This window comes from Canariomyces notabilis (genome assembly GCF_033297395.1).
Source record: "Canariomyces notabilis strain CBS 508.74 unplaced genomic scaffold N656scaffold_7, whole genome shotgun sequence".
Classification (NCBI taxonomy): Eukaryota; Fungi; Ascomycota; class Sordariomycetes; order Sordariales; family Chaetomiaceae; genus Canariomyces; species Canariomyces notabilis.
The window spans coordinates 11,396-37,095 of NW_027041829.1; the positions used below are offsets into that span (position 1 = coordinate 11,396).

The 25,700-nt window shown below is 56.1% G+C and overlaps 12 protein-coding genes and 1 non-coding gene across 13 annotated transcripts; 5 read left to right on the plus strand and 8 right to left on the minus strand.

Annotated features, from left to right (window-relative positions):
• The first annotated feature begins 347 nt into the window (after nt 1-347).
• Nucleotides 348-1,845, plus strand: N656DRAFT_591779 (NAD(P)-binding protein). Its single transcript, XM_064810215.1, has 2 exons — nt 348-1,520; nt 1,597-1,845. The coding sequence occupies exons 1-2, from the start codon at nt 610-612 to the stop codon at nt 1,715-1,717; spliced, it is 1,032 nt and encodes a 343-aa protein (XP_064671228.1). The 5' UTR covers nt 348-609; the 3' UTR covers nt 1,718-1,845.
• On the minus strand, nt 1,832-3,211 carry N656DRAFT_777634 (uncharacterized protein). Its single transcript, XM_064814863.1, has one exon. It carries the CDS (start codon nt 2,811-2,813, stop codon nt 1,974-1,976), a length of 840 nt encoding a protein of 279 aa, XP_064671229.1. The 5' UTR covers nt 2,814-3,211; the 3' UTR covers nt 1,832-1,973.
• N656DRAFT_591813 (clathrin adaptor, mu subunit) lies at nt 3,121-5,264 on the minus strand. The gene is made up of 4 exons (XM_064810216.1): nt 4,642-5,264; nt 3,574-4,543; nt 3,333-3,496; nt 3,121-3,271 (listed from the first exon to the last, which is right to left on the minus strand). Exons 1-3 carry the CDS (start codon nt 4,976-4,978, stop codon nt 3,490-3,492), a joined length of 1,314 nt encoding a protein of 437 aa, XP_064671230.1. The 5' UTR covers nt 4,979-5,264; the 3' UTR covers nt 3,121-3,271; nt 3,333-3,489.
• Nucleotides 5,201-7,524, minus strand: N656DRAFT_591840 (UPF0187-domain-containing protein). Its single transcript, XM_064810217.1, has 4 exons — nt 7,048-7,524; nt 6,837-6,984; nt 6,535-6,766; nt 5,201-6,463 (listed from the first exon to the last, which is right to left on the minus strand). The coding sequence occupies exons 1-4, from the start codon at nt 7,303-7,305 to the stop codon at nt 5,551-5,553; spliced, it is 1,551 nt and encodes a 516-aa protein (XP_064671231.1). The 5' UTR covers nt 7,306-7,524; the 3' UTR covers nt 5,201-5,550.
• A 1,277-nt stretch (nt 7,525-8,801) lies between these two features.
• On the minus strand, nt 8,802-9,161 carry N656DRAFT_796899 (uncharacterized protein; the record flags this gene model as incomplete). Its single annotated transcript, XM_064817578.1, has 1 exon — nt 8,802-9,161. The coding sequence occupies one exon, from the start codon at nt 9,159-9,161 to the stop codon at nt 8,802-8,804; it is 360 nt and encodes a 119-aa protein (XP_064671232.1).
• A 327-nt stretch (nt 9,162-9,488) lies between these two features.
• On the minus strand, nt 9,489-11,220 carry N656DRAFT_788609 (MFS general substrate transporter; the record flags this gene model as incomplete). Its single annotated transcript, XM_064816705.1, has 5 exons — nt 9,489-10,076; nt 10,186-10,440; nt 10,527-10,586; nt 10,660-10,938; nt 11,008-11,220. 5 exons carry the CDS (start codon nt 11,218-11,220, stop codon nt 9,489-9,491), a joined length of 1,395 nt encoding a protein of 464 aa, XP_064671233.1.
• Nucleotides 11,221-11,891: 671 nt separating this feature from the next.
• Nucleotides 11,892-12,377, plus strand: N656DRAFT_796901 (uncharacterized protein; the record flags this gene model as incomplete). Its single annotated transcript, XM_064817579.1, has 2 exons — nt 11,892-11,923; nt 12,023-12,377. 2 exons carry the CDS (start codon nt 11,892-11,894, stop codon nt 12,375-12,377), a joined length of 387 nt encoding a protein of 128 aa, XP_064671234.1.
• A 398-nt stretch (nt 12,378-12,775) lies between these two features.
• N656DRAFT_796902 (uncharacterized protein) lies at nt 12,776-13,474 on the plus strand (the record flags this gene model as incomplete). Its single annotated transcript, XM_064817580.1, has 1 exon — nt 12,776-13,474. The coding sequence occupies one exon, from the start codon at nt 12,776-12,778 to the stop codon at nt 13,472-13,474; it is 699 nt and encodes a 232-aa protein (XP_064671235.1).
• A 2,665-nt stretch (nt 13,475-16,139) lies between these two features.
• Nucleotides 16,140-17,200, minus strand: N656DRAFT_707274 (uncharacterized protein; the record flags this gene model as incomplete). The annotated part of the gene is made up of 2 exons (XM_064811420.1): nt 16,140-16,862; nt 16,970-17,200. The coding sequence occupies 2 exons, from the start codon at nt 17,198-17,200 to the stop codon at nt 16,140-16,142; spliced, it is 954 nt and encodes a 317-aa protein (XP_064671236.1).
• Nucleotides 17,201-17,686: 486 nt separating this feature from the next.
• N656DRAFT_843971 (phospholipase D/nuclease) lies at nt 17,687-19,234 on the plus strand (the record flags this gene model as incomplete). The annotated part of the gene is made up of 1 exon (XM_064819115.1): nt 17,687-19,234. One exon carries the CDS (start codon nt 17,687-17,689, stop codon nt 19,232-19,234), a length of 1,548 nt encoding a protein of 515 aa, XP_064671237.1.
• Nucleotides 19,235-20,241: 1,007 nt separating this feature from the next.
• On the minus strand, nt 20,242-21,970 carry N656DRAFT_706817 (Opi1-domain-containing protein; the record flags this gene model as incomplete). The annotated part of the gene is made up of 2 exons (XM_064811382.1): nt 20,242-21,527; nt 21,598-21,970. 2 exons carry the CDS (start codon nt 21,968-21,970, stop codon nt 20,242-20,244), a joined length of 1,659 nt encoding a protein of 552 aa, XP_064671238.1.
• Nucleotides 21,971-23,135: 1,165 nt separating this feature from the next.
• On the plus strand, nt 23,136-24,866 carry N656DRAFT_777645 (putative clathrin assembly protein AP47). The gene is made up of 3 exons (XM_064814864.1): nt 23,136-23,488; nt 23,547-24,644; nt 24,717-24,866. Exons 1-3 carry the CDS (start codon nt 23,321-23,323, stop codon nt 24,795-24,797), a joined length of 1,347 nt encoding a protein of 448 aa, XP_064671239.1. The 5' UTR covers nt 23,136-23,320; the 3' UTR covers nt 24,798-24,866.
• A 747-nt stretch (nt 24,867-25,613) lies between these two features.
• Nucleotides 25,614-25,700, minus strand: N656DRAFT_t57. The gene has a single exon. It is a non-coding gene; the product is annotated as a tRNA-Glu (tRNA).

The window sequence follows — 25,700 nt, forward strand, 5'->3', positions numbered from 1 at the left end:
CTACCAAATTGTTAAGGATGGTCCGTGTTCTACAGCAAATTTACGGGTGTTGAGCTTAACAAGATACCCGTTTTCTGTGGGCTGAGCTGTATCTAAACGTTTAGATACTTACCTAGGTAGTCTTTATCTGCCTAGTATCGGTGGAGGTCATTGATATCACCTATCTCAGTGCCCAACCCTCAGCACAATACGTGTACTTACCTACCTACCTAGGTATTCTGACCTACACATAACCACGCCAGACGCAAAGTCCGGAATTCGTCAATAGAGAGGCATACCGCGCCATAAACTACCCTGAAAAAGGAAACCTGAGGCATAGAAACACCATCTCTCCTGCCGACGCCCCTCAAACAACACGAAGCCGTAACTCCATGGAGTTAAGGCCGGGCTCAACCCCGTCCCCTTTTCATTGAGCATGGACGTGTCCATAGCTGCCTGTGCAAGTGGGACTACAAAAGAGTCAAATTCCCCATGCTGTCCGCAAGCAGTTTGAACTTGGACGGCTTCCTCTCCTCAAGCACCCAGACATTCAGCCTCGCTTCGTCCTGATCTTCCCCTCCAAGACGCATGCCTTACCAAGCCCAGCATTAACACACCGTCATATCCGCCATGGTTGGTTCCAAAGAGCTCGAGCCATCGTACAAGTCCTTCGGGAAGATCTTCTTCCTGAATCAGTTCCGCGAGAAGCCGCAATGGCCAGCCCCAGGCACAACCCTCTCCGGCAAGACGGCCATCGTGACCGGGGCCAACACGGGGCTCGGGTACGAGGCCGCCCTGCAGCTGCTGGGCCTAAACCTCTCGCGGCTAATTCTTGCCGTGCGGTCTGTCGACAAGGGCGAGGCTGCCGCGGCCAAGATGCGCAGCCAGTTCCCCAAAGCTACCATAGAAGTCTGGCAGTTGGACATGTGCTCGTACGAATCGATCCAGGCCTTTGCCCGGCGTGCCGAGTCCCAGCTGCCTCGTCTCGACATTGCCCTGCTCAACGCGGGCATCATCAAGTTCACCTTTACCACGGTCCCGAGCACCGGCCACGAGGAGACGCTGCAGGTCAACTACCTGTCCACCATGCTGCTCGCCGTGCTCCTGCTGCCCATCCTCAAGGCGAAGAATCAGCATGGCGAGCCCGGGCGGCTGACCATTGTCAGCGCGGCGCTGACACTGGCGGCCAAGTTCCCCGAGAGAAACCAGGTTCCTGTGCTCAAGGCGTTTGACGATCCAAAGCTGTTCACCAACGACGAGACGTACAATTCGAGCAAGCTGCTGGCCCACATGTTTCTGTGGAACCTGGTTGACTACGTCTGGGCGGATGATGTTATTGTGAATCTGGCAGACCCGGCCTGGTGCAAAGGCACCAACCTGGCGCGCGAGGTCACGGGTACCGGGCTGAGGCTGGGCGTCAAGCTCTTTGGTGCCACTACGGGAAGGTCGCCCAAGGTTGGTGCGTCGTGCTTTGTTGATGCCATTGTCAACAAGGGCAAGGAGTCGCACGGCTGTTTCCTCATGAGCTGGAAGATTCATCCGTAAGTTCAATATTCAAGTTTGTCATCCTCCCCAAGTAAGAGAGTTACCATCTGGTTGTTGACTAGTCTGCCACAGGTTCGCTGCCTATTTGTATACCCCCGAAGGACGCGCGGTTACACAGCGGGTCTGGGAGGAGACCTTGGCCGAGCTTGACTTTGCCGGCATCCGCGCCATATTGGAATCCATGAAAGCGTGAAGGCGTGATTGATGGCGCGAGAGGGGGGCCGGCGCGATAAGGGGAATCTTGTCATACGACATACGGTTCTGTGGCTGCGTGTTACCTCAGTATAGACACGAGAATTGGTGTTCATAGTACTCGATAGTGAGGTCAAATTTGCTACTTAACCCCTGTTTACTTTCACATCCGTTTCTTACATGTACTTCTTCTTTTATCTTCCTCCTACCTTTTCCATTTCGTTTCCCCTAACCACCTCTACCAGATCTCCATGAGCTCAATCCTCCTCCTGCCTACCACGGTCCGGCAGAACAGCCCTCCGCCTGCCCTTGCCCTTGCCCTGACGGGCCGTCATGACGGTAATCGTATGCACGAAGCGCAGCTTGCCCTTTTCCACTCTGAACTCATGACTATCCGGGATGCCCGAGAAGCTGAGGAAAACCGAGACAGCCCCCACCGTCTCATCAATGACATACCGCCTGTCAACAAGCGCAACACCACTCGGGATGCCCACATCACACTTATCATTCGGCCCCCCAGTACCGGTGTAAATCCCACCCTCAAGCCGAGCACAGGGGCGTCCCCACGGCACAACCACGCTCTTATTGCTAAAGATATCGCAGTACGCATCAGCCGCCGCCTGGATGACGGCGCGCGAGTCGCGCTCAGCCTCGGGGATGGTGCCCCAGTCCTCGCGCGAGGCCCAGTACAGGGTGCCCGTGGCGTTGAAGAGCCAGTCGCCGGTGGTCGTGACGAGCGTGTCGATCTTGGAGATGGCGCCGTCGGTAAAGTACATTTGCACGCCCAGCACGTACGGCTTGCTCCCCGTGGCCGAGACGAGCTCCGTGTAAGTGGCGCACTGCGTCGTGTCGAGGCTGTGCCGGCTATGGTCGATCTTGATGGGCGTCGCCAGGATGCCCGTCTTAAAGGCCGCCGGGGAGAAGTTCTCCCGGTAGTCGAGAGTGGCCGCCACGGGCTTCAGCAGGCTGGGATCGCCCGCCGCTTGTGCTGCAACGAGGCTGTCGGCGCTGGTCTTGAGGAATTCCCGCGTGCAGTCGGCGGCCGATGACACCAGGGGCGCAACGGCCCCAAGGGCGAGATATGCCAGTGAGCGCATCGTGGCTTGGAGTCACTTTGGTTTGCTGTGGGAGACGAGTGGTAGCCAACAAAGCAAAGTATAGTCCTGAACCTTGACTCCGCACCGCTGGCATTCAGGAAATATATAATGAGGGTCTCTACCTGGAGCTTGGAGGGGCATAGCATTCGGAGGCTAATGTGGGTAGCGGATAATTGCCACGGGCCCTGGCAGCCATTCGGTGATATTGGCCAGCGTAACCAGGGAGGAGTTCGCCATCGGCAGTTTGCTCATCACAACGTGATTGGCACACTGCCCGTCCCCGGTATAATGTGGACGATCATGGTGATAGCTGGCGCTGGCTTATAAAGCAGGGATTGGTATTGAGGCAAAAGGGGTCCGTCCCGGACGGCAACCAGGCCCCTTTCTAAACAGCTACGGTGATACGCTGCACTGGGATTCCTGAATCCTGCCCAAATCTCCGAATCTTCTATCTTGTTCTCGATAATGATTTAGGTTTTAGGTATGCTATATCAAATTTGGATGAGATTCCCTACTGACCTGAAACCAACACTCAAATTACCGATCCGCCGGTGTTATCCATGCCCAGGTATCACTATGCTTCCCCAAATAACCGAAACGCCACGACCCTGTCATGCAATGCCTCGGAATGCACGTGCTTCCCAGTTGAGGGGCGCAAAGATAGGAACCTATAAACTCAGAATCTTGAATCGGAATTGGGTTAGCAGAGGTAGACGGACCGCAGAAAGCCTGACGGCAGGGCAGGTGATGATTGACGAACCTAATTTCATAACTTCCAGCTCTTGTCATGTACCTCACCCACTTGACACTCGAGTAGTTGCTCTTTTCGAAAACCTTAAGATACCTCACAAGCAGCCCGGAGCTGGTAAACATCAAAAGGCTGAAGCTCATGCTCAGCGGCGGCCGACTCCAGGCTTTCTGGTTTGTCATGCTTGTCAACTCGGCCTCGGCGCTCAAGACGTACTCGCTTTGGCCGGTAAACCTGCCAATCTTCCAGACGATATTGTTCTCGGACGGCTCGTACTTTGCCTTGCCCTGGGTGCACCGCTCCGTGATCCTCGCAGTGTTGAGCGGCGTAGGGATGCGGACCACGACGTTGGTGGCAAACAGCTTGGACCCGAAATTCGCCCGCACACCAATGCTGTATTCCACCTTTGTCTTGCCCACCTCGTTGACGATGGCGTGGACTTTGAAGGGCAGGTTGACGTTCTCGGTGGCGCGGTAGCGCATCAGCTCGAACTCGCCGTCGGGCGGCACGAAGCTGATGATGCGGTCGCTATCGAACTTGCCCAGCTTGACGCACTGGTGGAACTGGCAGTCCTCGAGCGTGACGCTGCCGGCCGCAGCCTTGGTCGCCTTGCTCCCCATCCTGTTGCCGCTCGGGAGGCTGTGCATCCCGTCGTTATCGAGCAGCAGGCGGTCGTTGAGACCAAACTTGCACTCGGGCGTCCCGCTGAGGTAGGCACGCATGATGATCTGCCCCGTCACGTCGGCGCGCAGCACCGAGCCTGTCGCGCTCATGAGCAGATTCACGTCCTCAATCACGTCGACAAACGCCTCGTTCTTGCGGTATTTGACGTCGGCTTTGCGCCATGACAAGGCACCCGTTGCCTGCATGGTGATCTTGGCTGAGTCTTCTATGGCCCGCTCTGACTTGACGCCCTCGGTTGTGATGTACATCTTGAGCGTGTCCGTCTCGGTGTTCTGGGGATAGCCGAAATCGATAATTTCTGTGACGCCGAGAGGCACACGACCAGGTTAGCAGGGAACGCAGAAGAAAAAGCGAAAGGGTCGACAGAAGAACAGCACAAAAGCAGCGCCCACGAACCATCCAGGAGCTCGTAAACCAGGACGAAGTTGTTCTTGACGGCTTCCTCGTCGAACTTGCCAAAGTAGCCGCGGCCGAGCTGGATCAGACGGTAGAGGAACTCAAAGACGAGTGCGGCATTGGCGTTACTCTTGGTGATGGCAACAAGGTAGATGTTCTCGTGCTTGACATGGCTGAAGGTGGTGCTGCCGAGCGTGAGGATGGGCGAGCGGACTTGGGCGTTGCTGATGACCTGGATGCGGAAGACATCGGCGAGACGTGGGCGGCAGTCGTTGCGGAACGCACGGAAGATCAGGTTCTCGCCCTTTTGATTGAAAATGAGTATACCGGACAGCATTTTGGTTCAATCGCGTCTTCTGGCGCAATTGGGAGGGCAGCAGGAGCGTGATGCGAAGTGTGTCTGGATCCGCTCGGGTCCGCACAAGGTCTCCTTCCAGTGGGTGGGTGGTCTTCAATTGCGAGAGACTGGCAGAATCCCCGCTGGCGGTCGCTGTGGGTGTTCCCACTGTGGGGTTGGCAGCTCAGGGAACATTAAGCACTGTGTAGGCGGTGAAGCTTAGAAAAGGGGGAGCAGTTATTTATGATAGGGAACTACCAGCTAAGACCTCCAATGCGTACACGGCCATATGGAGTGATACTTGTGCTTTGATGAATCTGATTATGAACGTCCTTTTAGAACCCTTAAATACAGCTGCAATCCAGAATTTGGGTTGCCGGAGTCCGTGCAGTAAAGAAAGATAAACAATATATGCCCGCATTCCTAGGTATGCATTTTAGTTTTCTGCTTTTGCTCTGAACACCATGACATCGAAGAGCCCCAGCCAAGACACATAGGTATCAACAACTCAACGACATACGCTACTTCACGCCTGCCGTCCACCCAAACAATACACCAAACCCAGGCTTGATTTAGACATTGTCCACCGAGTGTTTTGCCCGGTGTTCTGCCTTCTCCGACATCGGCCGTCCGTTAGCCACTTCGGCCTCCAGCTGCTTCTTCGTCTCAAAGTTCGCCTCAACCTTCTGAACGACAGCCTCGCGGATCTTGGCCTCGCTGCGGCTCATCCACACATGCCAGCCCGAGTTGGAAAGCGGCCACAAGACCCTGTTTTCCATGGACTCGATCCACTGGCGGTTCTGCGGCTTCGGCTGGCTGGCGATAATGTCCATCTCGGCGGCAATCTGGGCGCAGTATCCCTCGAGCGGCAGGTCGTTGACGTCCTGTCCAAAGGGATTCTCAATCTCGCGCCCAATAAACAGGATACCAAGGATGATGTAGGCTGCCGCAACCGTGGCCGGAATCGTAATCCACTGCAGTGTGGGCAGCAGCTGGAAGGGCAGCAGCAAGATGTAGACCCATGTGATTTGCGCAATGGCGATCGAGTAAGCGATGGGAAGCGGCGTATTGAGCACACGCTCGGTGCCAGTAAGCACGTCGTTAAGGGACGCAATGTTGTTGTACGCGCCGGTTTGCTGCATCGGGACAGGCAGGCGGCCAGTGAGGGCAAGCTCGTCGGTGTAGGCAGCAATGTACGACAGGATCTCAAGAGGGAGGTTGCCGAGTGGGCGGGTGGCCCTCTTGATTGCCTTGCGCGGGTTGCTCTCGGCGAACGACACGCCTAGATACTCGCCCACGCTCTTGAAGAAACCGTGGCGCTTGAAGGATCGGTGGGCATTCTCAGGGTCGTCTCGGGTCGCGGCTTGGGCGTACGTGTTAAGGTGCGCAACCAGGTGCGAAATGTCCTCATAGCATGTATAGGGCTCGAACCGGAGCTTGTGCTTAAGAGCAACGGCAAAGGCCACAATGAGGTTCATAGCAGTGCTGCGACACGGACCGTCGGGTCAGTACATGGGGACACCCGTGGCCGGGGTTGGGGGGGATTTGTGTCTCACAGTTTCTCAAGCAGCTCCCTCCTTCTGTTCTCCTCTTTCTCTTCCTCGGGAACATCTTTGCGTTCGGCAGTGTGTACCCAGAACACTCGGCCAAGGTTCTGGCTTGCCAGGATCAACTGCGCCCAGTACCGCCGGCCCTCTGCATAACGCTCGTATGCCGTTGAGCTACGGAACGACAAGCCCAAACCGACGACGAAACCGAGAACTGTGAGTAGAATGTTGCTAATCCCAACTGTTGGCGGGTGTTGTCAGTCTCATTTTGAGCATCAAAACAGGGCTTCCAGGGGCGGAGTGGGACCTACGAGAATGGATCTCCATGCTGATGGCAGTGATCAGAGACGACCATACTGCAATGGCAAGCAAGGGGAGGATCATCTTGGGCAGAATGCTGCCGTGCATCTGGAGGAAGATGGGCCATTTGGAGTGCTTCTGAATATCACGGGGACCAGTCTGAAGCAGAGTCAGCAAACACACTTTACAAAGCTGTTGCGGCAGGCATGGACATTAACATACAAAATAGTCGTCGATGTCCAGAGAAGTGTTTTTGCGGCTGAAGGGATTCGGGGTATGTATACGAGGGGAGGTTATGGATGTGATTTCGTCCAATGGCTGCCCGTTCGTGTCAATGACGGGCTTCCGGTTCCTGTCGAAGCCCTGGACTGCCTGCTGGTCCGTGACGGTTGTCGCGGCAGAAGAAGCGGCGCCGGGAGCGGCAGCAGCAGCTGGGGCGCCGCCGGCACCCGCCGGGCCGTGACCACCATCGTCGCCCATGTTTAGCACGGTATCTGCGTAAAGCAACTTAAAGTCCCGGGAGGCAGCTAGCTGAGAAGCAATGCCGCAACTTCTGATACGATTTCAGAGCGAAGCAACGTGTAGACGTGGTATGCGATGGAAGGAGGGCCAAAAGAGTGGAAGAATAAGGGACAGATTAGGTGAATCTGGGGCAAATGACTTGAAGGAATGGAAGAAGCCTGCACGAGCGGATAGGGCTCGGCACTGGGAAGCTGAAATGATCGTCGAACAAAGGGAAAAAAGAATGGATGCCGGGAGTTTGCCGCGTCCAAGGGCTTTTTGTCAAATTGTCGCGGTTCGAATTCCCCCTGGGCCCCTGCGCGGATTGACAGGGGTTCCTTTTTGCACTGCCCAGGATTCCAGGAACCGCAAAGGTGACATTTCCAGGGATGCTTCGCCAAGAGCCGCTTCTGGACCCTCAAGGAACGGACATGTTTGACAAAAATCCCACGCGACAGGGACAGTGCGATTTCGATTGGTAAAGAGGACTCGACAGTCCCGAGGTGATCGGCCGCCCTGCGGAGCGACACGCACTGCCATTGGGCCTTCTGCACCTGGTCTGCCTTTGCGAACTGCAAACAGTGAGACGCGGTTCCATTGGTTGGCCCGTGCACAAGCAAAGGGTTTGCAGAGCTGCCAGGTGCCAGAGCGGCACTGCCGAAGGCATCAAGGCGTTGGGCAACAACCCGGCATATTGCTCAAGTAGTGTAACGTCGATTGGTAGGTGTTTGGTGTCCGTCATCCATCTGCAGAAGTTATGTAAGGTCATGTACACTGCTTACAACTGCGAAGCCAAAAATGGAATTGCCTGTTACGTGAGCAGATCCTGCGCCGTGCTGGTGCTTCATCTGATGCGTTGTCCCAAGATCAGATGCAGGGGTTGCATGGCCTGAGACACGGCATTGGCCCATCGTGGAAGCGCTGGTATCCGCCCTGACCAAGGGAACCTGGAGAAGCTGAGAAACACGAGCTGGCAGCCCGACCCGCTCTGGTGTCCCTGCCAAGACACTCGATTTCCTCAAAGTCAGAGGCTCGTGTGACGTGTCACCAGATTTGCCATTGACAATCGTAGATCATATGTAGTGTACCAATAGTGCTGCTCGATATAGGTTAGCAAACTTCCCTGGCACTGATGAACCGCATTCACTAATTCAGCTGAACAGCTCAACGCTCGCCCAACGGATGAAATCCCGTGACCCGGTCCCGATCCGTTCACCGGCTCAGACGGCGCCTGTGACGGAGGCCGGAGCTGTCGCCTAATCCACTTCGTGCACCTCCATGGGCCCTCCGAAACGCCTTCCACGCATCCGTGATGGCGATGCATGTCCGGCGCCAGGATCCCGTCATGCTCGCGGAAGCGACGCCGGAAAGTCGGAAAAAGGGGTAGTATATACCCTTATTACCACTTTCCGAGAAATAGGTCGTCGGCGTTGTCTCGCATTCGCCGTCACCGTAAATGACAACATTCCCAAGCATTAGCCGCTGTTGCCAGCAGCAGCAGGCTCAGGCTGGTCAGTGTCGTCTTGCGGGGAAGCATCCACATTGCGTTGAGCAGAAGAGGACGGACTGAAACGTGCAACGCGTGCTCGGACTTTGATGAGGTTGTCTTCGTATGCCGGGTCGTCTGCAAGGCGTCGTGTGCGGGAGAAGTAAAGGACGGCTTGACGGAAGACAGGCACGTCGATCTTGTTAGGAATTTCAATGAAGATGTCATTCTTCCACTCTGCGGCGTTGATCAAGTAGCGGATGGGGAAGGGGACGCCGGCTGCGTGGTCTTGTTCGTACTGTTTGAAGACCACGTCGCGCCAGGTCTGGTTGAGATTTCTGCTTGTCATGTTGGAGCGGCGGGGAGCCTTGATTCACCTTTCGTTTCTGCCCAAGCTCTCCCTCGTGGTCGTCTCCTCGTCGGCTGGGGTCCTTTCCGATTCTCGCCGATGAATGTACTTGCTGCTAAAGGCGCAGTTCAGATAAATGTGGATTGCGACCAGAGGTTGAAAATGAAGGAAGGTTCCATTGATGTTGGTTGTGAAATCCTTGTGGAAGGTGGGGTCGGGTACTAGAACTGTTCCTGCCTACTGGTGGGCACTGGGCAGCAACCTTACATCTATGATCCACCGGTATATTAACTGAAGTCGATCGAAAAAGCGGCTTCCTACATGCACCTAAAACTGGAATCTCCATCTAGGATCATCATCTCCACGCCAATCGACCAGCTCACCCACCTCCTTCACCTCCTCGGCCATCGTCTCACGTCGCCGGTTCTCCCTCCTCAACAGCAAGTACAGGGCCAAAGAAACGGCAGCATTGCCAGCCAGATAGCCAAGCGCAAAACTATGCCCGACAATATAACGAGGCGCGTCACCGCTGCGATACAGCTGCGTGCCGAGCACGGCGCCGAGGTTGCCGATGCTGATCTGCATGGCGTTGGCCACAGCCCGCTTTGTCTGGCCTGATACGTTGATGGCCGGCCACGAGAGCGCCAGTGCCGTCGCCGGATAGATGCCACCCGCGGCAAAGAAGGTGCCTGAGTACGAGATGCCTGGCCGTCCCGCCGGGTCTGTGTTCGCGAGGAGGAGGATGTACCCGATCATGGCGAACAGCGCCGAGCAGATCAGCGGAACGGCACGTTTCCCTAGTCGCTCTGAGACGGCTGCCGTTGCCAGTGTGGTCACGAATGCGAATGCGTACGGCGGGATGGTAAGGAGCTGGGCCTTGGCTGCTGTGTACCCGAGATCCTTGATGATGGTTGGCTGTGCAGTGAGGCCAGGTCAGCCAGCAACTTCCGCTCAGATTTCCTTGCCCGTCATCGCAGGGGCGTGGCCCAGATTCGAACGGGTGATAGATGGCTTAGGTACGTACCAGGAATAATGAGAAGGTATAAAGAGGCAGGCTCATGGTGTGGAAACTCATCCCGTAAAGCCAGCATTTCGGGTCTCGCAGCGCCTTGACAACATTGTCCCAGCTGAACCGTTCATCATGGGTCGCGTCACTGTCCGAGGCAAGGCGGCTCCGGATGAAGCTGCGCTCCTTGTCCGAGAGGAACTCGGCTGTGTCTGGATAGTTGTAGATGAACCAGTAGGCTGCAACAGCGACCACGACTGTGGCAATTCCTTCCTGTGTTTTGATGGGATGCTATATCAGCAATGGTCACAGTTGGGCCGTCTCTCTCGAACATATCGGTACTCGGACATCTGACATACAAGGATAAAGATCCAGCGCCAGCCGTTTGGCCATACGATGCCCTTCATATGCCCAATTCCCTGCGAGGAAAGTGTCAGTTTATCCCGCACCACCCCCCTGAACAGAGGTCGAGAGCCATAGTAATGTACTCACATAGGCCAATATCCCACCAAAGGAACCCGCCAGGGCCGCGGAGCTAAAGAAGAGCGAGACGCGGAACTGCCGCTCACGTCTCTTGTACCACATGGAGAAGTAGTATACAACACCCGGGAAAAGCCCTGACTCGGTGACGCCCAGGAAGAAGCGCGCGACGAAAAAGCCCGCCAGATCCTGGACAATTCCCATCAGCGTCGAGACGATGCCCCATGCGACGGTCAATGTCGGCAGCCAGAATCTCGGACTCGTTCGCTTGAGGATGATATTGCAGGGGATCTGCACGCCATGGTTAGCAGAGTGATCAAATAACCCAGGGGATGATGAACGGGTAGGTATCTATCTCACTTCAAAGAGGACGTATCCCACGAAATAGAGCGTCAGCCCAGTGAGGTACTGGTTCCCCGTCATGTGGACATCGTCTGCGAGGCCCTCTATGCGGGCGTTGCCCACGTTGCTGCGGTCCAGGAAGGAGAGCAGATACAAGACCCCGACAGCGGGCAACAACCGTGCGTCCATCTTGCGAAGCAAGGCCCGCTCGTTGACACGGTCGTCCTCCATAGCATCCTCCAGCTCGGAACCAGATGCCGCATCCCGCTTTTCAGCAAGCTTCTTGTCCAGATCTTCCCCCTCCCCGCCGTCTGCCCGTCGTGGCCCGACTTGAGGGTCCTTTGCGGCATCTGCCATGCTCGCAGGCTACCGGTGGTGCCAACGAGTTGACGGAGTTGCGTAGTATTATTTTCTTTGGGGGACGGTGGCCTCGTGCAAGCTACCCTACGGCTGCTACGACCTGTGGGATAAGTAAAATTCAACCACATAATCGGTAGTATCGAGCACAGTATCACGGATACATCACACCTTAAATACCAAAAGACCTCGGTGTCCTGATGCGGCGGGGACAGTCTTCGATCCCCATTGTGTTCATACTTGATGGTCAAGATGGGCGCACTATACTTGAATTATATCATGACCACAGCGCCGCTAGAATTGCGACATCAGGCCGTGGCCCACTTCCATTGGGGGGCCGTCTGCCAGCGACACGTGCGAAGATAACGGGACGGCAAGGGTGCTGATCACGACATCGACCGACCCCCTGTCTTGACGCCATCACACGTTGGCGAGGCTCTGCCGTAACCGGGAAGCCGGTGTACCAGCCAACCGGTTCTTATCAGCTTTGGGCGACGCACGAAACGAAACAAACAGAAGCTCCCGCAGTCCAGCACGTTTCCATAATGACACGCAATCAATACTTCCAGATTGATGAGTAACACGGACCAGCTAGTTTCCAAAAAGCCCATATCCTATATAATCAAGAGACAGGTGGAGATCCTCACGAATAACTAACTACCCGTCGGTTTTGTAGCCTGATCCCCCCCAACCTGAACGACACTGCCAGCTTCTTCCGGCGCCTTACCCTGGATGGTCCCTCCTGGTACATGTATCTCCACTCGACGACCCTCTTCCAAATCCTTCAAGTTGCCTGCGTCCTTCTTGCCGTCTTCACTGTCTTGACCTGCCTGGCCGGTCCTGACTTGCTGATTTTCGACGTCAGCGTCAATAACAACACCAACATGAGCTGCCGCAGCATCATTCTTAGCACCGGACCCAGAATCAGCACCCACTCCATCACCTTGCCTAGGATTACCACTAGTAGTGCCAATAACAACCTCCCCGCCAGCACCAGCAGTTTGGGTCTCACTCTCAGTCACAACTGCTGAGGGGTTCCGGGTGGATTCTTCCTCAGCCTGCCCTGGCGTGCCGCTCTTTGCTGCCTCGGCCTTCTCACCCTCATCTTTGCCCTCAACCTCACCCTGCGCGGAGGCCGGCTGCCCCTGTCCCTGTGCTTGCCCTTGTGGCTGCGGTTGGATACCTATAGGCGGCATGCCACCACCGTGAGGAGAGTCCAGAAACGTGGGTCCCTGTCCCAGTCCTTGCCTCTGGGGATGTGGTTGTAGACCAGCAGGCGGCATACCACCACCGTGAGGAGAGTCCCGAAGAGTGGGGTTGGTTCCAGCTATAGGAGGCGGCGCTGGAGTCGGGTTTGGACTAAAGTTGGATCCGTGGGAGGGTGCTGCAGAGGTGGGTTGGTTTGCTGGCGGGGTATAGTTCACGTTCCATGGCTGGGGCTGCTGGAAAGTGGGGTTATACGCAGGTACATGTAGAGGTTGATGTTGTCCATATGCATTTCCACTGCCATGCGGAGGGTACGGTGCCGATCCACTTACAGGAGCAGCCTGATATGCAGGTGCAGGATACCACTGAGGTTGGGGAGGCTGCTGTTGCCAGTTCGGAGCCGGTGGTGGAGTTTGACCTCCTGCTGGACCTGTTCCTGTCTGTGGTTGAGGAGGCTGCTGTTGCCAATTCGGAGCTGGTGGCGGAGTTTGACCACCTTGTGGGCCTGCTCCCGTCTGTGGTTGAGGAGGCTGCTGTTGCCAATTCGGAGCCGGTGGCGGAGTTTGACCACCTGGTGGGCCTGCTACTGTCTGTGGCTGAGGGGGCTGCTGCTGCCAGTTGGGAGCCGGTGGTGAAGTTTGACCCCCTGCTGGGCCCGGTGCCCATGTGCCCCCATGCGCATGCCCGGCACTCTGAGCCTGGACGTACTGTCCGGGCATTGAGGGCGGAACGTTGGGAGCTTGGCCCGCCCAGGCCTGACCCTGCACAGGTGGCCATTGTGGATGAGGGTTGGGCTGGGACGGTGGCATCTGGCCTGCAACTTGACCACTCGGAATTGAGGCCTGGGTGGGAGTACTTGTCGGCTGCCACGCGCCTGGCTGAGCTGGCAAATTCGTTTGCGCCGGCGGTTGATTCGGCGTAAGTGGCTGTCCACCCATCCCTTGACCTTGAATGCCAGATCCTGAAGCTGGCATCTGCAAATTGGACGGTGGAGCTACCGGCTGCGGCCAGGCAGGTGTTGTCTGGTTGTAGGATGCCGGCGGCACTGGGCCTTGTCCCACTGGCATGCCGCTGGTCGGGGCCGGGTTGCTTGCCCCATACGCCGGGACAGTGGGAGTTGGTCCTCCTGGGGCGGTTGAAGACGGCCACCCCTGAGCAACAAAGGCATGTCCGTTAAAGGCTGGTGGTGGAGGGCTCGTCGCTTGAGGGGGACTGTTTACCCCGGATGCTACGTGGTGATGAGAAGCCGAAGTCGGCCTCCTCTGCAGCATTGCAGCCTGCACAGCGGCAGACTGGGCATTCATGGCAGCTGCGTGAGCCGACGAGGCGGCATTTTTGATGGTGGAGCCGAGCAGGCTCGCCGTCTTCTTGCTCCATTTGACCGTGTCTTTACTGAATACTGAGCTGGCAAAGTCGCCGAACTTCTGGCCTCTGAACGTTTGTGGTTTAGACGGGGCCGGGGTGCCATACTGAGAAGACGGGACCGGGGCGCCATATTGAGGAGACGGGAATGGGACGCCATAATGAGGAGCAGCCGATGCTTGGGGTTGGGGTGACGGTGATGGGGCAATGGAAGGTGTAGACGGTATGGCCGATGGTGTGGAAGCCGGAAATGAGCCGACAGGTGCCGGGCTGGTAGACGGCTGAGGCGGAAACGTAGACGGTTTAGGTGGAAACGATGCCGGCGAATAGGTTGCCGCTGGGGGTGCCTGCGATGGGGTCCATGTAGGAGGCGGCGATGCGGGATGAGTAGGCCATTGGTGTGCGAAGCTGGGAGGTGCTGGTGTGCCACTAGTAGATTGCGGATTTGGTGAGCCAGGTGAGGGGTAAGGGGCTGCTGCTGTTTGGGAATGGGAAGCCCCTGAATACTGGACAGGGAGGGGAGGGCTTGGTGAGATAGGAGGAGACGATAGCTTCGGCTCAGCGGCTTGGTTCCCTGAGGAGTGAGAGAGAATCAGGCCCTCGTGATCAGGAGGGGCAGGACGCCCGACGGGGATGAGACCCTCGCTTTCAGTGGGCCCCGGAGCTGGAACCGGAGGTGAATTCTCCTTCTGATCTTCACTTTGAGGAGGCCTAGCGTCGGCGCTTTGTTCAAGGCTGCTTTGAGCTACGTCTGTAGATGACGGAGGTGGGGCACCCTGAGCGCCTTGGGCACTCTGGGTGTCCTGAGCAGTCTGGGTGTCCTGAGCAGTCTGGGTGTCCTGAGCAGTCTGGGTGTCCTGAGCAGTCTGGGTGTCCTGAGCAGTCTGGGTGTCCTGAGCAGTCTGGGTGTCCTGAGCAGTCTGGGTGTCCTGAGCAGTCTGGGTGTCGTGAGCAGTCTGGGTGTCCTGAGGACTCTGGTCATGCGTTTCTGGAGGGAAAGAACCCTGAAGTTCGGCGATGAAAGTTTGAACTGGCTGATCTGGTTTCGTCGGTCCCGCCGCCGTCTTATCCGCAGGGTGGTGCATGCCATGAGGCGCCTCCATCTCAAAGACGGCTGATTGCTGTGGCATAGGCGGATGTGTTGGGTAACCCGGCGGTGGATATGCTTGGGCAGCAGGCCATTGCTGCGCACCGAAGGCCGTGGGGATGCCCCGGGTATTATACGATCCGTATTGATGGAACGGCGCTTGGTGCATTCCGGGATGCCCAAGGTACGGACTACTCACGGCTGGGGCTGGAGGTGAGAAGTAGCCGCTAGGAGGATAAAGCGCCTGCTGCTGGCCGTGAGCCTGTTGTGTTTGCGACGCCGCTGACGGATCATGGGGCGTCCCCGGCCCCGACACTGGTTTCCGCTGTAATCGGAGCGGAGCCGGCGCCATGCCGGCGACGCTCATATTGGCCAAGGCGGGCGCCAAGCTGTCGGCATAATGCTGCGGCGGAGGCGACGGCTGATGGTACTTGTATTGATGCTGCGGGAGACTCTGGGCGGCTTGGGCTCCATGTGCGGTTGCCGAGGCCTGGCCAACCCCTGGTAAGTGCTGCTGCTGCTGCTGCTCGCCATGAGTGGCGGGTGGGCGGTATGGAATATATTGCGATGAATTGTGGCCGGGAGGGCCGAACGATGAAGCCCCGTTGTACGCCATTGATAGTCACAGATCGTCTTGGACAACAAAACGGTCCAGATCCGCGCACCGTGGGCTTTCGTTGAGGGGCTGCAAGAAGGGAAAGGCTAAGGCCAGCGAGGCGGATCTATTTAATGCTCCTGTGGGAACGCTCGCGTCGTCCAACGAATGGCGCGTTTGAAGCTTTCAGGGGTTGCTCCTGATCCTGGTCCTTGGCATGAAGCCCGCTAGGCCTCAATCAGACTTTTAGGCTCAGCCGCAACCACCCGCCACCCGCCGTCCACAGCTGGATCTGGCTTACACCGCGATTTCAAGTTTGATCCGACTCTTTCGATTGTGCCCATCTTCTAGTATCAGCTAAGGACAACGTCTTGTTCCGGACTGGGACACGGAAAGCATACTAGTAGTCAACCTCATTATTCAATTTGCTGTCCCATTGTCGAAGACGGGTGGCCGTACAGGTGGAAGATTGCAGCCATAACCCTCCTTAAGCCTGTTGGAATCCGTCGCTGAGAGCCTGAGAGCAGAAGATGATGGTGAAGCTCAGTCGTTTTCAAGGCGCTGGGTTATGAGCCACTCAAGCACCATTCTGGCGCTTCCGGCTCGAAGCGCTACCGGCACCGTAGACCCCGAGCGCAGCGGGAAGACATCGTCGAGAGGTATGTGTCCAGTCTGGCCTATATCTATAAGCTGCTCTTGGCTGTCCGTCTCTGGACCGACAAGGATCGAGTTCCACCCAGCGCCGCGTGCTCCCACCACGTCAACTTGGAACTCGTCACCCACGTACAGCTTGAGCCAGGGTACATCTCCCTCGGCTCGGCCCCCATCTCGAGCGGGGCCGGCGCCGTTCTGCGTTGCGATCACCGTATTGGCCATGGCCTCAGCGGCATCGAAAATGCGACGGTCCGGCTTGGCGAATCCGACGTCGTACGACATGCAATGAAGGTCAATGTCGTACTGTTCTCTCGCGAGGACAGCCGTGTCGATGTTGTGCCCGAAGCGAAGAGGGCTCACATAGAATCCAAGCGATGACAGGATGCCGGGCACCCTGTCATCCGAGTTGGTAACAACTCCGACCACAATGCCACGTAGACTGCTTCTAGTATGGGATGATTGATGATGCTTGAGCAATCGGAGGAGCGAGAGTATGTCGGAAGAGGTGGTGTATGCTTCATTGGAAGAGAATCGGTGGAGTAGTCCGGGCGCCAGCTCTTTGGGTACCTCGCGACCCGGCGCCAACAGTGACTGGAAAGTCTTATGGATCACCTGTTTGGATGAATGTGTCCGTCAGAAGATGATACATGACTTATGAGGTAGGTAACGTAAGTATCATGTTGGACGGTCTAATCATGGTAAGGGGTATGCTGACTGACGTTTGTCCACCACTTCTCAGCACCCATCCCGCTGGCCTTTCCATAGTTTGGATGTGCCAGCAATTCTCCTTTGAAAGCAGATTTGAACGATGCCTCGAGCTGGTCCAAGCCGAACCCTTCGAGGCCGTACTGACGCGCCACGGTCATGTACTGCTCCGGGATGGGGCGTGTCGGCTTGAACAAGGTCCCAAACGCGTCGAAGCAGAGTAGGAGATTCCGCTGTTGCCTCATTGTCTCGAAATCAGCAGATCATAGGACCTGTAGAGTGTTAGTCTCAGCAAGGCAGTTCTTCTTGCGCAGCATCAAGTATCGTCAGTCATGACAAGGAAATTTTAGCTACTTGAAGCCAAGGTAATTGTGGATATCAGTCACCACGCTTCGTGGATAGCACCTTCAGTCATTGATGCCGGTGCGTAGGAGCCACCATTTGCAGTGTGTCATTCGAGTCGTTTGACTTATGAATCAAGTGATTCTCCAAATTGCAGTGGAGGCGGGCTTCCAAGTTTTGATTTCCAGGCTTTGGCTCTTATCTTATCAGACGCGACATCCAACAGGAAGGTTGGTCCTACAGGGAACCCACACTTCACCACTGCAGCTTCCAAGCTCAACCAACACCGTTAACTTCGATCTCAAGTGTCGGCCTAGACTGATTCAGATGTAAAACACTTCGCTCCCTAAACTGTTCGTTCATTGAGTATCTACATACTTCAAGGCGGCATGGATCCTCCGAGCTTCAACGCAGGGCTGCTCGGGCGGCTACGATCACGGCACATGGCAATGCAACCGCCACCCAGCACTCGTAGAAGCACTGAACTGCCTAGCGACGAGCTGATCGAGTCTCATAGCCAGCCTCAAAGTTTCGCGCTTGGCACGGGCGCCGAACTATTCACGCGCTGCTTGATTCCCGCCATCCTTTCCGCCCGCTCCGAGGTCATCCTTGTCACCTGCTTTTGGGCGCCTTCCAAGACCTTGACAGCTCTCCATGACGCTCTGGCCAAGCTCGCGCTTCATCGAGCTAGTATGATCAGCGATGCCCTGTCAAGGGGGGAGCGGCCGCTTTCGCCATTGAGTGTCCGAATATGCTTGTCGTCACGGTCATTGCTCCAGAAGCTGCTGCACCCGCAATCCCGGCATGGCTACGTCTACCCGCCATCGTCGTGGCCCAGTAAACTTGGTCTTCCCGATGCTGCCCTCCTTGAGGCCGGAGCCATCCAGCTCAGAGTCAAGAGCCTCTTCTTCCTCCCCTTTAGCGTGCTGCATCCCAAGTTTCTGATTGTTGACAGGCAGCGGGCCTTTGTTCCGAGCTGCAACGTCAGCTGGGAGGCTTGGCTGGAGGGCTGCGTAGAAATCACCGGCGATGCTGTCCAGGCCTTGATGTCCTTCTACTCGCTCACCTGGGAGGAGGGCAGCCCTGATTTCCGGCACCCTCTCAGTCTCGAAGCCGGAGACGACGGAGAGGGAGCTGGCGTCTTAAATGCCCGCCAGGCAGGCGTTAGCTTGATCCCGAGCACCGCCCATTACCTTACAGCCTCTTTCCCCGGATCTCCAGCAACCCTTCCTACGCTGGTGCTTCCCTCTACGTACCATCAGAATCCGCATTTCCATCCGCTCCCTTGGCAAAAGCACCCGCCTCCTCCGCCCACTCCTCTCAACATCGCATTGCTTCAACTCTTCGAACAGGCCCGGCGGGCCATCTACATACAGACGCCAAACTTGACGTGCAAGGCCGTGATCCACGCGCTTTTGGACGCTCTCAAGCGGGGTGTCGACGTAACCATCGTGACGAGCCGGAAGATGATGCTCCTGGAACAGCTTGTTACAGCGGGTACCACGACGTCCTGGTGCATCGGTTCGCTTGTGCGGCGCTTTCGCCGTCTCAAAGCAGCGCTGCACCGCGGCGACTCTGCGGGAACCATCCATGACCTCGAAGCAGGCCGCCGCAGCCTGGGGCGCCTGCACGTTTCCTACTTCAGGGCGCGGTCGAGCGCCAGCTCTAGTAGGCGGGAGGGACGACCGTTGATTTCAGGCCGAGCCCATCCTGATGCCGAGGAGCCGGTGCACTCACACCTGAAACTAACCATTGTCGACGGCGAGGACACCGTTCTTGGATCTGGCAATATGGACCGCGCCAGCTGGTATACAAGCCAAGAGCTGGGCGTTCTGTTCCACGGCGGTGCATTTGCCAGAACAGTGAAGGTTGGAGTCGACAGTGTGCTAGAGGGAAGGCTCGAGCTCGTGTTTGACTCAGAAGGGACGCGAGATTGAGCGGTGCGCTCAACTACGCGGTCTTGCTGCTTGGGAGTAATCAATAGTCTGTCGATGCCCCAGGCAGCACCATGGACGTGCCTCTGCCAGGTAGGTAAGGAGCTTAGATAGTGTCTTCTCGGGCGCAAGTCTCGAACAAGAGGGGGTGAAGCGTCCTGTTGCGGCGTATATAGGACGGACTCATATATGTCACCAGTACGTATTTCAACAGCTCCTCTAGAGTCTAGACCCCTTTATGGATGCTATGGGTGTCTCGACGATACATAGGTGGTTTGGGCGATGAGCTAGGAACTCAAGCAGGAATAGCCATACGACTTGCAGTCAAGAATTGTGTAATGCCATAGAACATAACGCATGCTCGCCCACACAGTAACCTAGGATACTACCACAGAGTGCGCGGCCTGAGCGATCTCGCTGCTATGAAGTTTTTGATGTATCTAACCCCAGCCCGCTGTCCACCCACAACACCATCCGCCCATCTGCCCACGCCGTTTCCTCTCAATCATTTAAAGATAATCTTTTTATCACTGTGCGTCGCAAAGACGAAAAATGGGAAGTGGAGTATACTTGTAATAACTCCAAGATGTATCAAAAGGAAAATCTGGAAAAGGATATCGACCAAACATCAAGAACCGGTAGACATAACCTCGAAACCAAAAGAAATATCCAAAAGTGCTGTGTCAAGACAGAGAAAAAAGGACAAGAACAACGCAAGGGAAACCACGGTCATCGCACAGGTATGAGTTAAACAGAGAGTAGTGGTATGCGTTACGAAATCAGACAAAAGCCGCGCGACGGCGTGCGTGGCGGCGTGATGAGATGGAGCACGAACTGGGCGTTCATGGTGTGTGAAATTTCACTGGTAGCCATGTTTCCTGGTAATAATGGCTTGAGGCTCTGCCTTTTGTATGTGGACCTGCGTAGTGACTTGGTTCCATGCGCATCACCCGTTGCGCCCATCAACGGATGACTCAAAGGCATTGTGAGGTTCGAATTTCCGGCGCCCGTCAGCCAGACATCGTGACATCTTGGCTGGCGCCGGCGGGAGGCGGTACAGGCTCCGTACTGCCCATGGGAGAATCCGCTTGCTCGGATTTCTTCTTGTACAATGTCTCGCACCATTCCTCTGCGCTCACGAGGGTCCTGTTGAGGACGTCGGCAACTTGCGTCATCATCTGGAGCGCCTCCCTCGCGAAGAGTAGAGCCAGGTGGGCTCGCTCGCGCGACCATGCCTCTGGAGTGGTGTTCTCGCGCCGCGCCCCGGATGACTCCCGCACGTAATGGAGCTGGTACAGCCCGGGAAGGCTCATGAGTTGGCGGTGAACAACGTTCCTTGCGTTTTCGGGAAGAGCGCTGCCAGCGTATTTGGAGATAGTCTGAACCGTGCGCTGGATTGCACGGAAAAGATCGTCTCGGAGCTCAGTCATGCGCGAGATGAGTTTGCTGCGGTCCGGAACACTGCGAGGGGCCGGGTCGCGACCGTCCGCCATGGCGTGATCCTCACCATCCTTCTGGGCTGCGAGATCGTACTCATCAATGGTGTTCTTCAGAGTGACAAGAAGCTCGCCGATATACCCATTCGTGTCCTTCAGAACCTTGAGGCAGTACTTCAAGCTTCTCAGACTTTCTTGCTTCATAGCAACCCCGAGCCCAGAAGTCGTCACGACAAGACGGCGGCTCCATGGCTGCCCGGAAGCGGTGGGATTGTATCCCGGCGGCGGTTGCCCATCGGCGGTCTCGGTATACGCAGGTGATCTCTGGTCATCGTAGGCGGGAAGAGTGTCGACCGTGCTGACTGACATACGTCGGTCGTCATTGCTCGTGCCAAAATCCTGCGGCAAACCATCTGGAATTTTGAGCCCTGTATCGTCCCGTTCAGCCTTGCGCCGCTTGTGGTTTCCCCGTTCGCCGGTCTCGATATCTGAAGCCGATTGTTGTTTTCTGCTGCGTCTCCCGAAAATCCACCTCACACCACCCTCAACGCCGGTTTTCCGACCCACATTACCAACAGCCTTGGCAACAGGGTTGAGGTAACTTTCGACGTATTCCGCGCTCGACTTGAGGTGAGGTGAGTAGTTTTTACTGCTGTTGTACGCGGAGGCGGCGCCCTCGATGGTGGTCGCGAGCACAGGATACGATGTTGTGATCAACGAAAGGAGGGGCTCTGGCTCCGGCTGATTGGAATTCCTGCTGCCGAGCAAAGGAGTGGATGTCTTGTAATCCCTGGACGCCCTGCCGTCGCCGGGCATGGATGGTTGAGGGCTGGCCAGAGTGCGAGGGGAAGACATAAAATCTAGAAGTGAAGGCGCAAGCGGTAAGTGATTTGGCACAAACACGGAACCCTCGGTCCTCGTCCATCATACCTGTCTTCAGGTGGCCCAGTGCCTCGGCGGCCATTCTCACATCGGGGTCATCCAGGCTCACGCTGGCAGCCCTTGGCTCAGAGCTCCTGTCCGAGTTCATGCTTAAAAACGCCGGTTCGGGGGACTGGAGGTGGCTCGGTGAGTAGTAAGCGGTGAAAGGGTTTAAACTGGGCCAGTGGTTTGTCGCTCTGGAGAAGGGAGCGGGATGCGAAGGCTCTGGCGAGTTCGGCAAGGGAACATGGCGAGGAGGAGGGGCTTGGGCACCAGTGAGAGAAGACAGCGGCGGCAACGTCTGCCCGGACGATACGGCAGACGACTTTTCATGCGGCGGCTGGATAGGCGCTAACTTTAGTTCTGGCGTAGACGGTGTCATGATCTAGAGAGAAAATGGTTTATCCAAAAAAGAAAAACGAAGGGAAGGGCGAGAAAGAAGCCCCCAGGCTTCAGTTGCTCTGGGCTGGGTTCGTCGGTGGGAAGGTGCAGGTTGCAGGAGCAGGGAAGGGTGCAGGATGACGAGCACGTGTCAGACATGGATTGCCGCTTGAAGGCTAAGAAAGCATTGACCAACGAGTCACAGTCTCCGCATTCACTGCTGTCGGTTGAAGCCTCTGACAACGACATCCACTGAGAGGCACTCTTGGACCCACCTTCACATGTAATCGCACAGGGCTGCAGTGGTCCAATCGCTCAGAACAGGCCGAAAAACCGAGCTTCAGAACCGAGAAACAAGCCATCACCACAAAGCTGGAGACATTTCCTATCTGACCGGGCTCGCCGGGTCATCCTTCTCCCAACTGGCAAGATGCAAGGGAAGGGCGTCTTCATAGGTAGCTGTTTTGCGTCAATTGACGGTTCCTCGTAGACACTCCCGCGCGCTACCCTATTTGCCACCGTCATTGGTCATGGGAAGCAGCATGATTCGGCAGGCCGATGTAAGCATATTGTAATGCTCAGGTTCCTGCCAGGCTGCATTCAACCTTGTCAGGATTGTGGAAATGTCCGGCGCCTCTGACGCCGCCCAAGCAACGTATTCATGTGCCTCAAAGAGCGACATACTCGGGCAGCTCTTATGGCACCGTATTGGAGAATCCATCCCTCTCCGCGTCTCGGAATCGCAGACTACATCAACAGCGGCACGGATCGGAGACTCGACAGAAAGCCGGCACCAGTTGTGCGTACGATGGACTGCACTGTCTATTGGACGCGTTGAGAAAGGGAAAGGAAAAGAGAAATTTGCTCGAAGCGGGAAAATCTTATGAGGGTATGGAGGGGCATGGAAGCACTGGCCACTTGCTGCCCATGCTCCGCACAACGGAGCCAAGTTCAGCCTTCCGCCAACCACAGAGCGCCTGCCCTGGGACCTCGGGCAGTGGCAGGTACAGGCCGCCTGGAGGGGTCCACACTAACTTAAATGATTGTAAGGGGTTGCAACGTTCTTGGCCCGTGCTTTGTTAACGGACAATCACCAAGCGCTATCATGGCCAAGTCCAGCATCTCAAAGCGCTGCGACTTGGAACGACGAACCGCCTTCCAAAACCCAAACCGGCCGCGGTTCCAGCACAAACGCCGTGTAGCCCATGTAATTGCATGACGTAGCCACTCGAGATCCTTTGGACTTTCGGCGCTCGCGCCGTCCCTCGTCATCCACCCGCGACCCTACAACACTTGTTGGACTTTCAGCCCATTTTGCGTGGCAGAAGCGCATCGCCAGCGACCCCTCGCCATGGCATCGGCCATCTTCTTCCTCGACCTCAAGGGCAAGACCCTTCTTGCCCGTAATTACCGCGGCGATATTCCCATGTCAGCTGTCGAAAAGTTCCCCATCCTCCTCAGCGAAGCCGAAGAAGAGTCGTCAGCGGTCCCCCCTTGTTTCTCTCACGAGGGCATTAATGTAAGAGTCGTCTTACCTTGCTCCTTCGCGTCCGGAATCTAATCATGCTCCCGTGCAGTATCTGTACATAAGGCACAACAATCTTTACCTGCTTGCCCTGACGAAACGAAATACCAATGCCGCCGAGATCCTACTTTTCCTGCACAAGATTGTCGAGGTTTTTACCGAGTACTTCAAGGCGCTCGAGGAGGAATCCATTCGCGACAACTTTGTCATCATCTACGAGCTTCTCGATGAGATGATGGATTTTGGCTACCCGCAAACCACCGAGTCCAAGATTCTGCAAGAATACATCACCCAGGAATCGCACAAGCTCGAGATTCAAGCCCGCCCGCCCATCGCCGTCACCAATGCCGTGTCATGGCGTTCTGAGGGCATCCGCTACCGCAAGAATGAAGTGTTCCTTGACGTCATTGAGTCCCTCAATTTGCTGGTATCTGCCAACGGCAATGTACTGCGGTCCGAGATCCTAGGCGCCATCAAGATGAAGTGCTATCTCTCAGGGATGCCCGAGCTGCGTCTCGGCCTCAACGACAAGGTCATGTTTGAAACCACGGGGCGGACGACGCGGGGCAAGGCCATCGAAATGGAGGACGTCAAGTTTCACCAGTGCGTACGCCTGTCCCGCTTCGAGAACGACCGCACCATTAGCTTCATCCCGCCCGACGGCGAGTTTGAGCTCATGTCATACCGCCTTAATACGCAGGTCAAGCCCCTGATCTGGGTCGAGTGCGTGGTCGAGTCGCACAGCGGGTCTCGCATCGAGTACATGCTCAAGGCCAGGGCCCAGTTCAAGCGCCGCAGCACAGCCAACAATGTCGAGATCATCGTGCCCGTCCCCGACGACGCCGACACGCCGCGCTTCCGGACCAGCGTGGGGTCGGTCCACTATGCCCCCGAGCAGAGCGCCATCGTCTGGAAGATCAAGCAGTTTGGGGGTGGTAAGGAGTTTCTGATGCGCGCCGAGCTGGGCCTCCCCAGCGTCCGAGGTGATGACGAGCACGGGGGAGGCATGACCGGCGGCTTTGGGGGCAGCATGGGCGGTGTCGGCGCCCCTGGCAAGGGGGCCAAGAGACCGATTCAGGTCAAGTTTGAGATACCCTATTTCACCACGAGCGGAATCCAGGTGCGGTATCTGAAGATCACAGAGCCAAAGGTATGCTCTACTCGCGTGATTTCTAAAACAGCCCTTCAACATGCTAACACCCAACCTCTCTCTGCCTTGTAGCTCCAATACCCTTCCTTACCATGGGTTCGCTATATCACACAGTCTGGGGATATCGCAGTGAGGTTACCAGATGCGGTATGACGCGAGATTGGAAGCCCAGGCAGTATCCGTCCTGCCCGGCAAGCTCATCACGTATCCATTGAAGAAGGCCTGAACGAAGGAGAGCCAACAAAAGATTCCTACTCTGTGATGAAGGAAAATCTGTTGTGGTGTATGGTATGTTATGGCTGGAACGATAATGATCAGGATTAGACCAAATACACAATGTAGCGCTTGAGAGCTGGTGCTTCTTGCGCGTTTTGGCAACCAATCCTCTTATATAAGTGATATTCGTGCTGTCCATGTGAGGCTAGTTAGCAGGAGGTTCGGCCGCTTAGGCGATGGATTCGTTTACTTGAGTGTACTATCTCGGCGGATATGGTTGGTTGGTCGTGGCCTAGGCAGGAGTGCCTACCTGCCCACTGGATTGCCCCTTAGTTTCAAGCCTAGAATTAAGCTTAAAACGTTAATGGCAACATGTATCAGGCGAGGCGGGTGGTAGTGGGGAGCGCCGATAGGAACATACGTGTCAGCCCTCCTTTCTTCTATTCTGTGAAAAGACCTTTCACATCAAAACTCATAGGAGGGGGGAGATTGTCTCGGTTGTAGTCCTGAATCAGTTCGGATCCATCCACGTCCTCATCCGCCAGAGCATGCTGGAATCGTTCTTCAAGTTCTATATATACATAGGCAATGTACCTAAGAAACGACTTCTATCAAGAGAAACTGGACCTTATATCTGAGGTTGCTCTACAGCTGGACTGAGTTCAGTGTTTCTCCGAGCTAAGCTTAATGCCCTGCATGCTCTTCAATCGCCTTGTGTGATTCAGACCCAAGAGACGGTGCAAAAAGGTAGCTTTCCCATACCGGGGTTCGAACCCGGGTCGCCAGAAGGATTCAACAGAAGATGAAAATCTGGAATGCTAACCACTACACTATATGGGA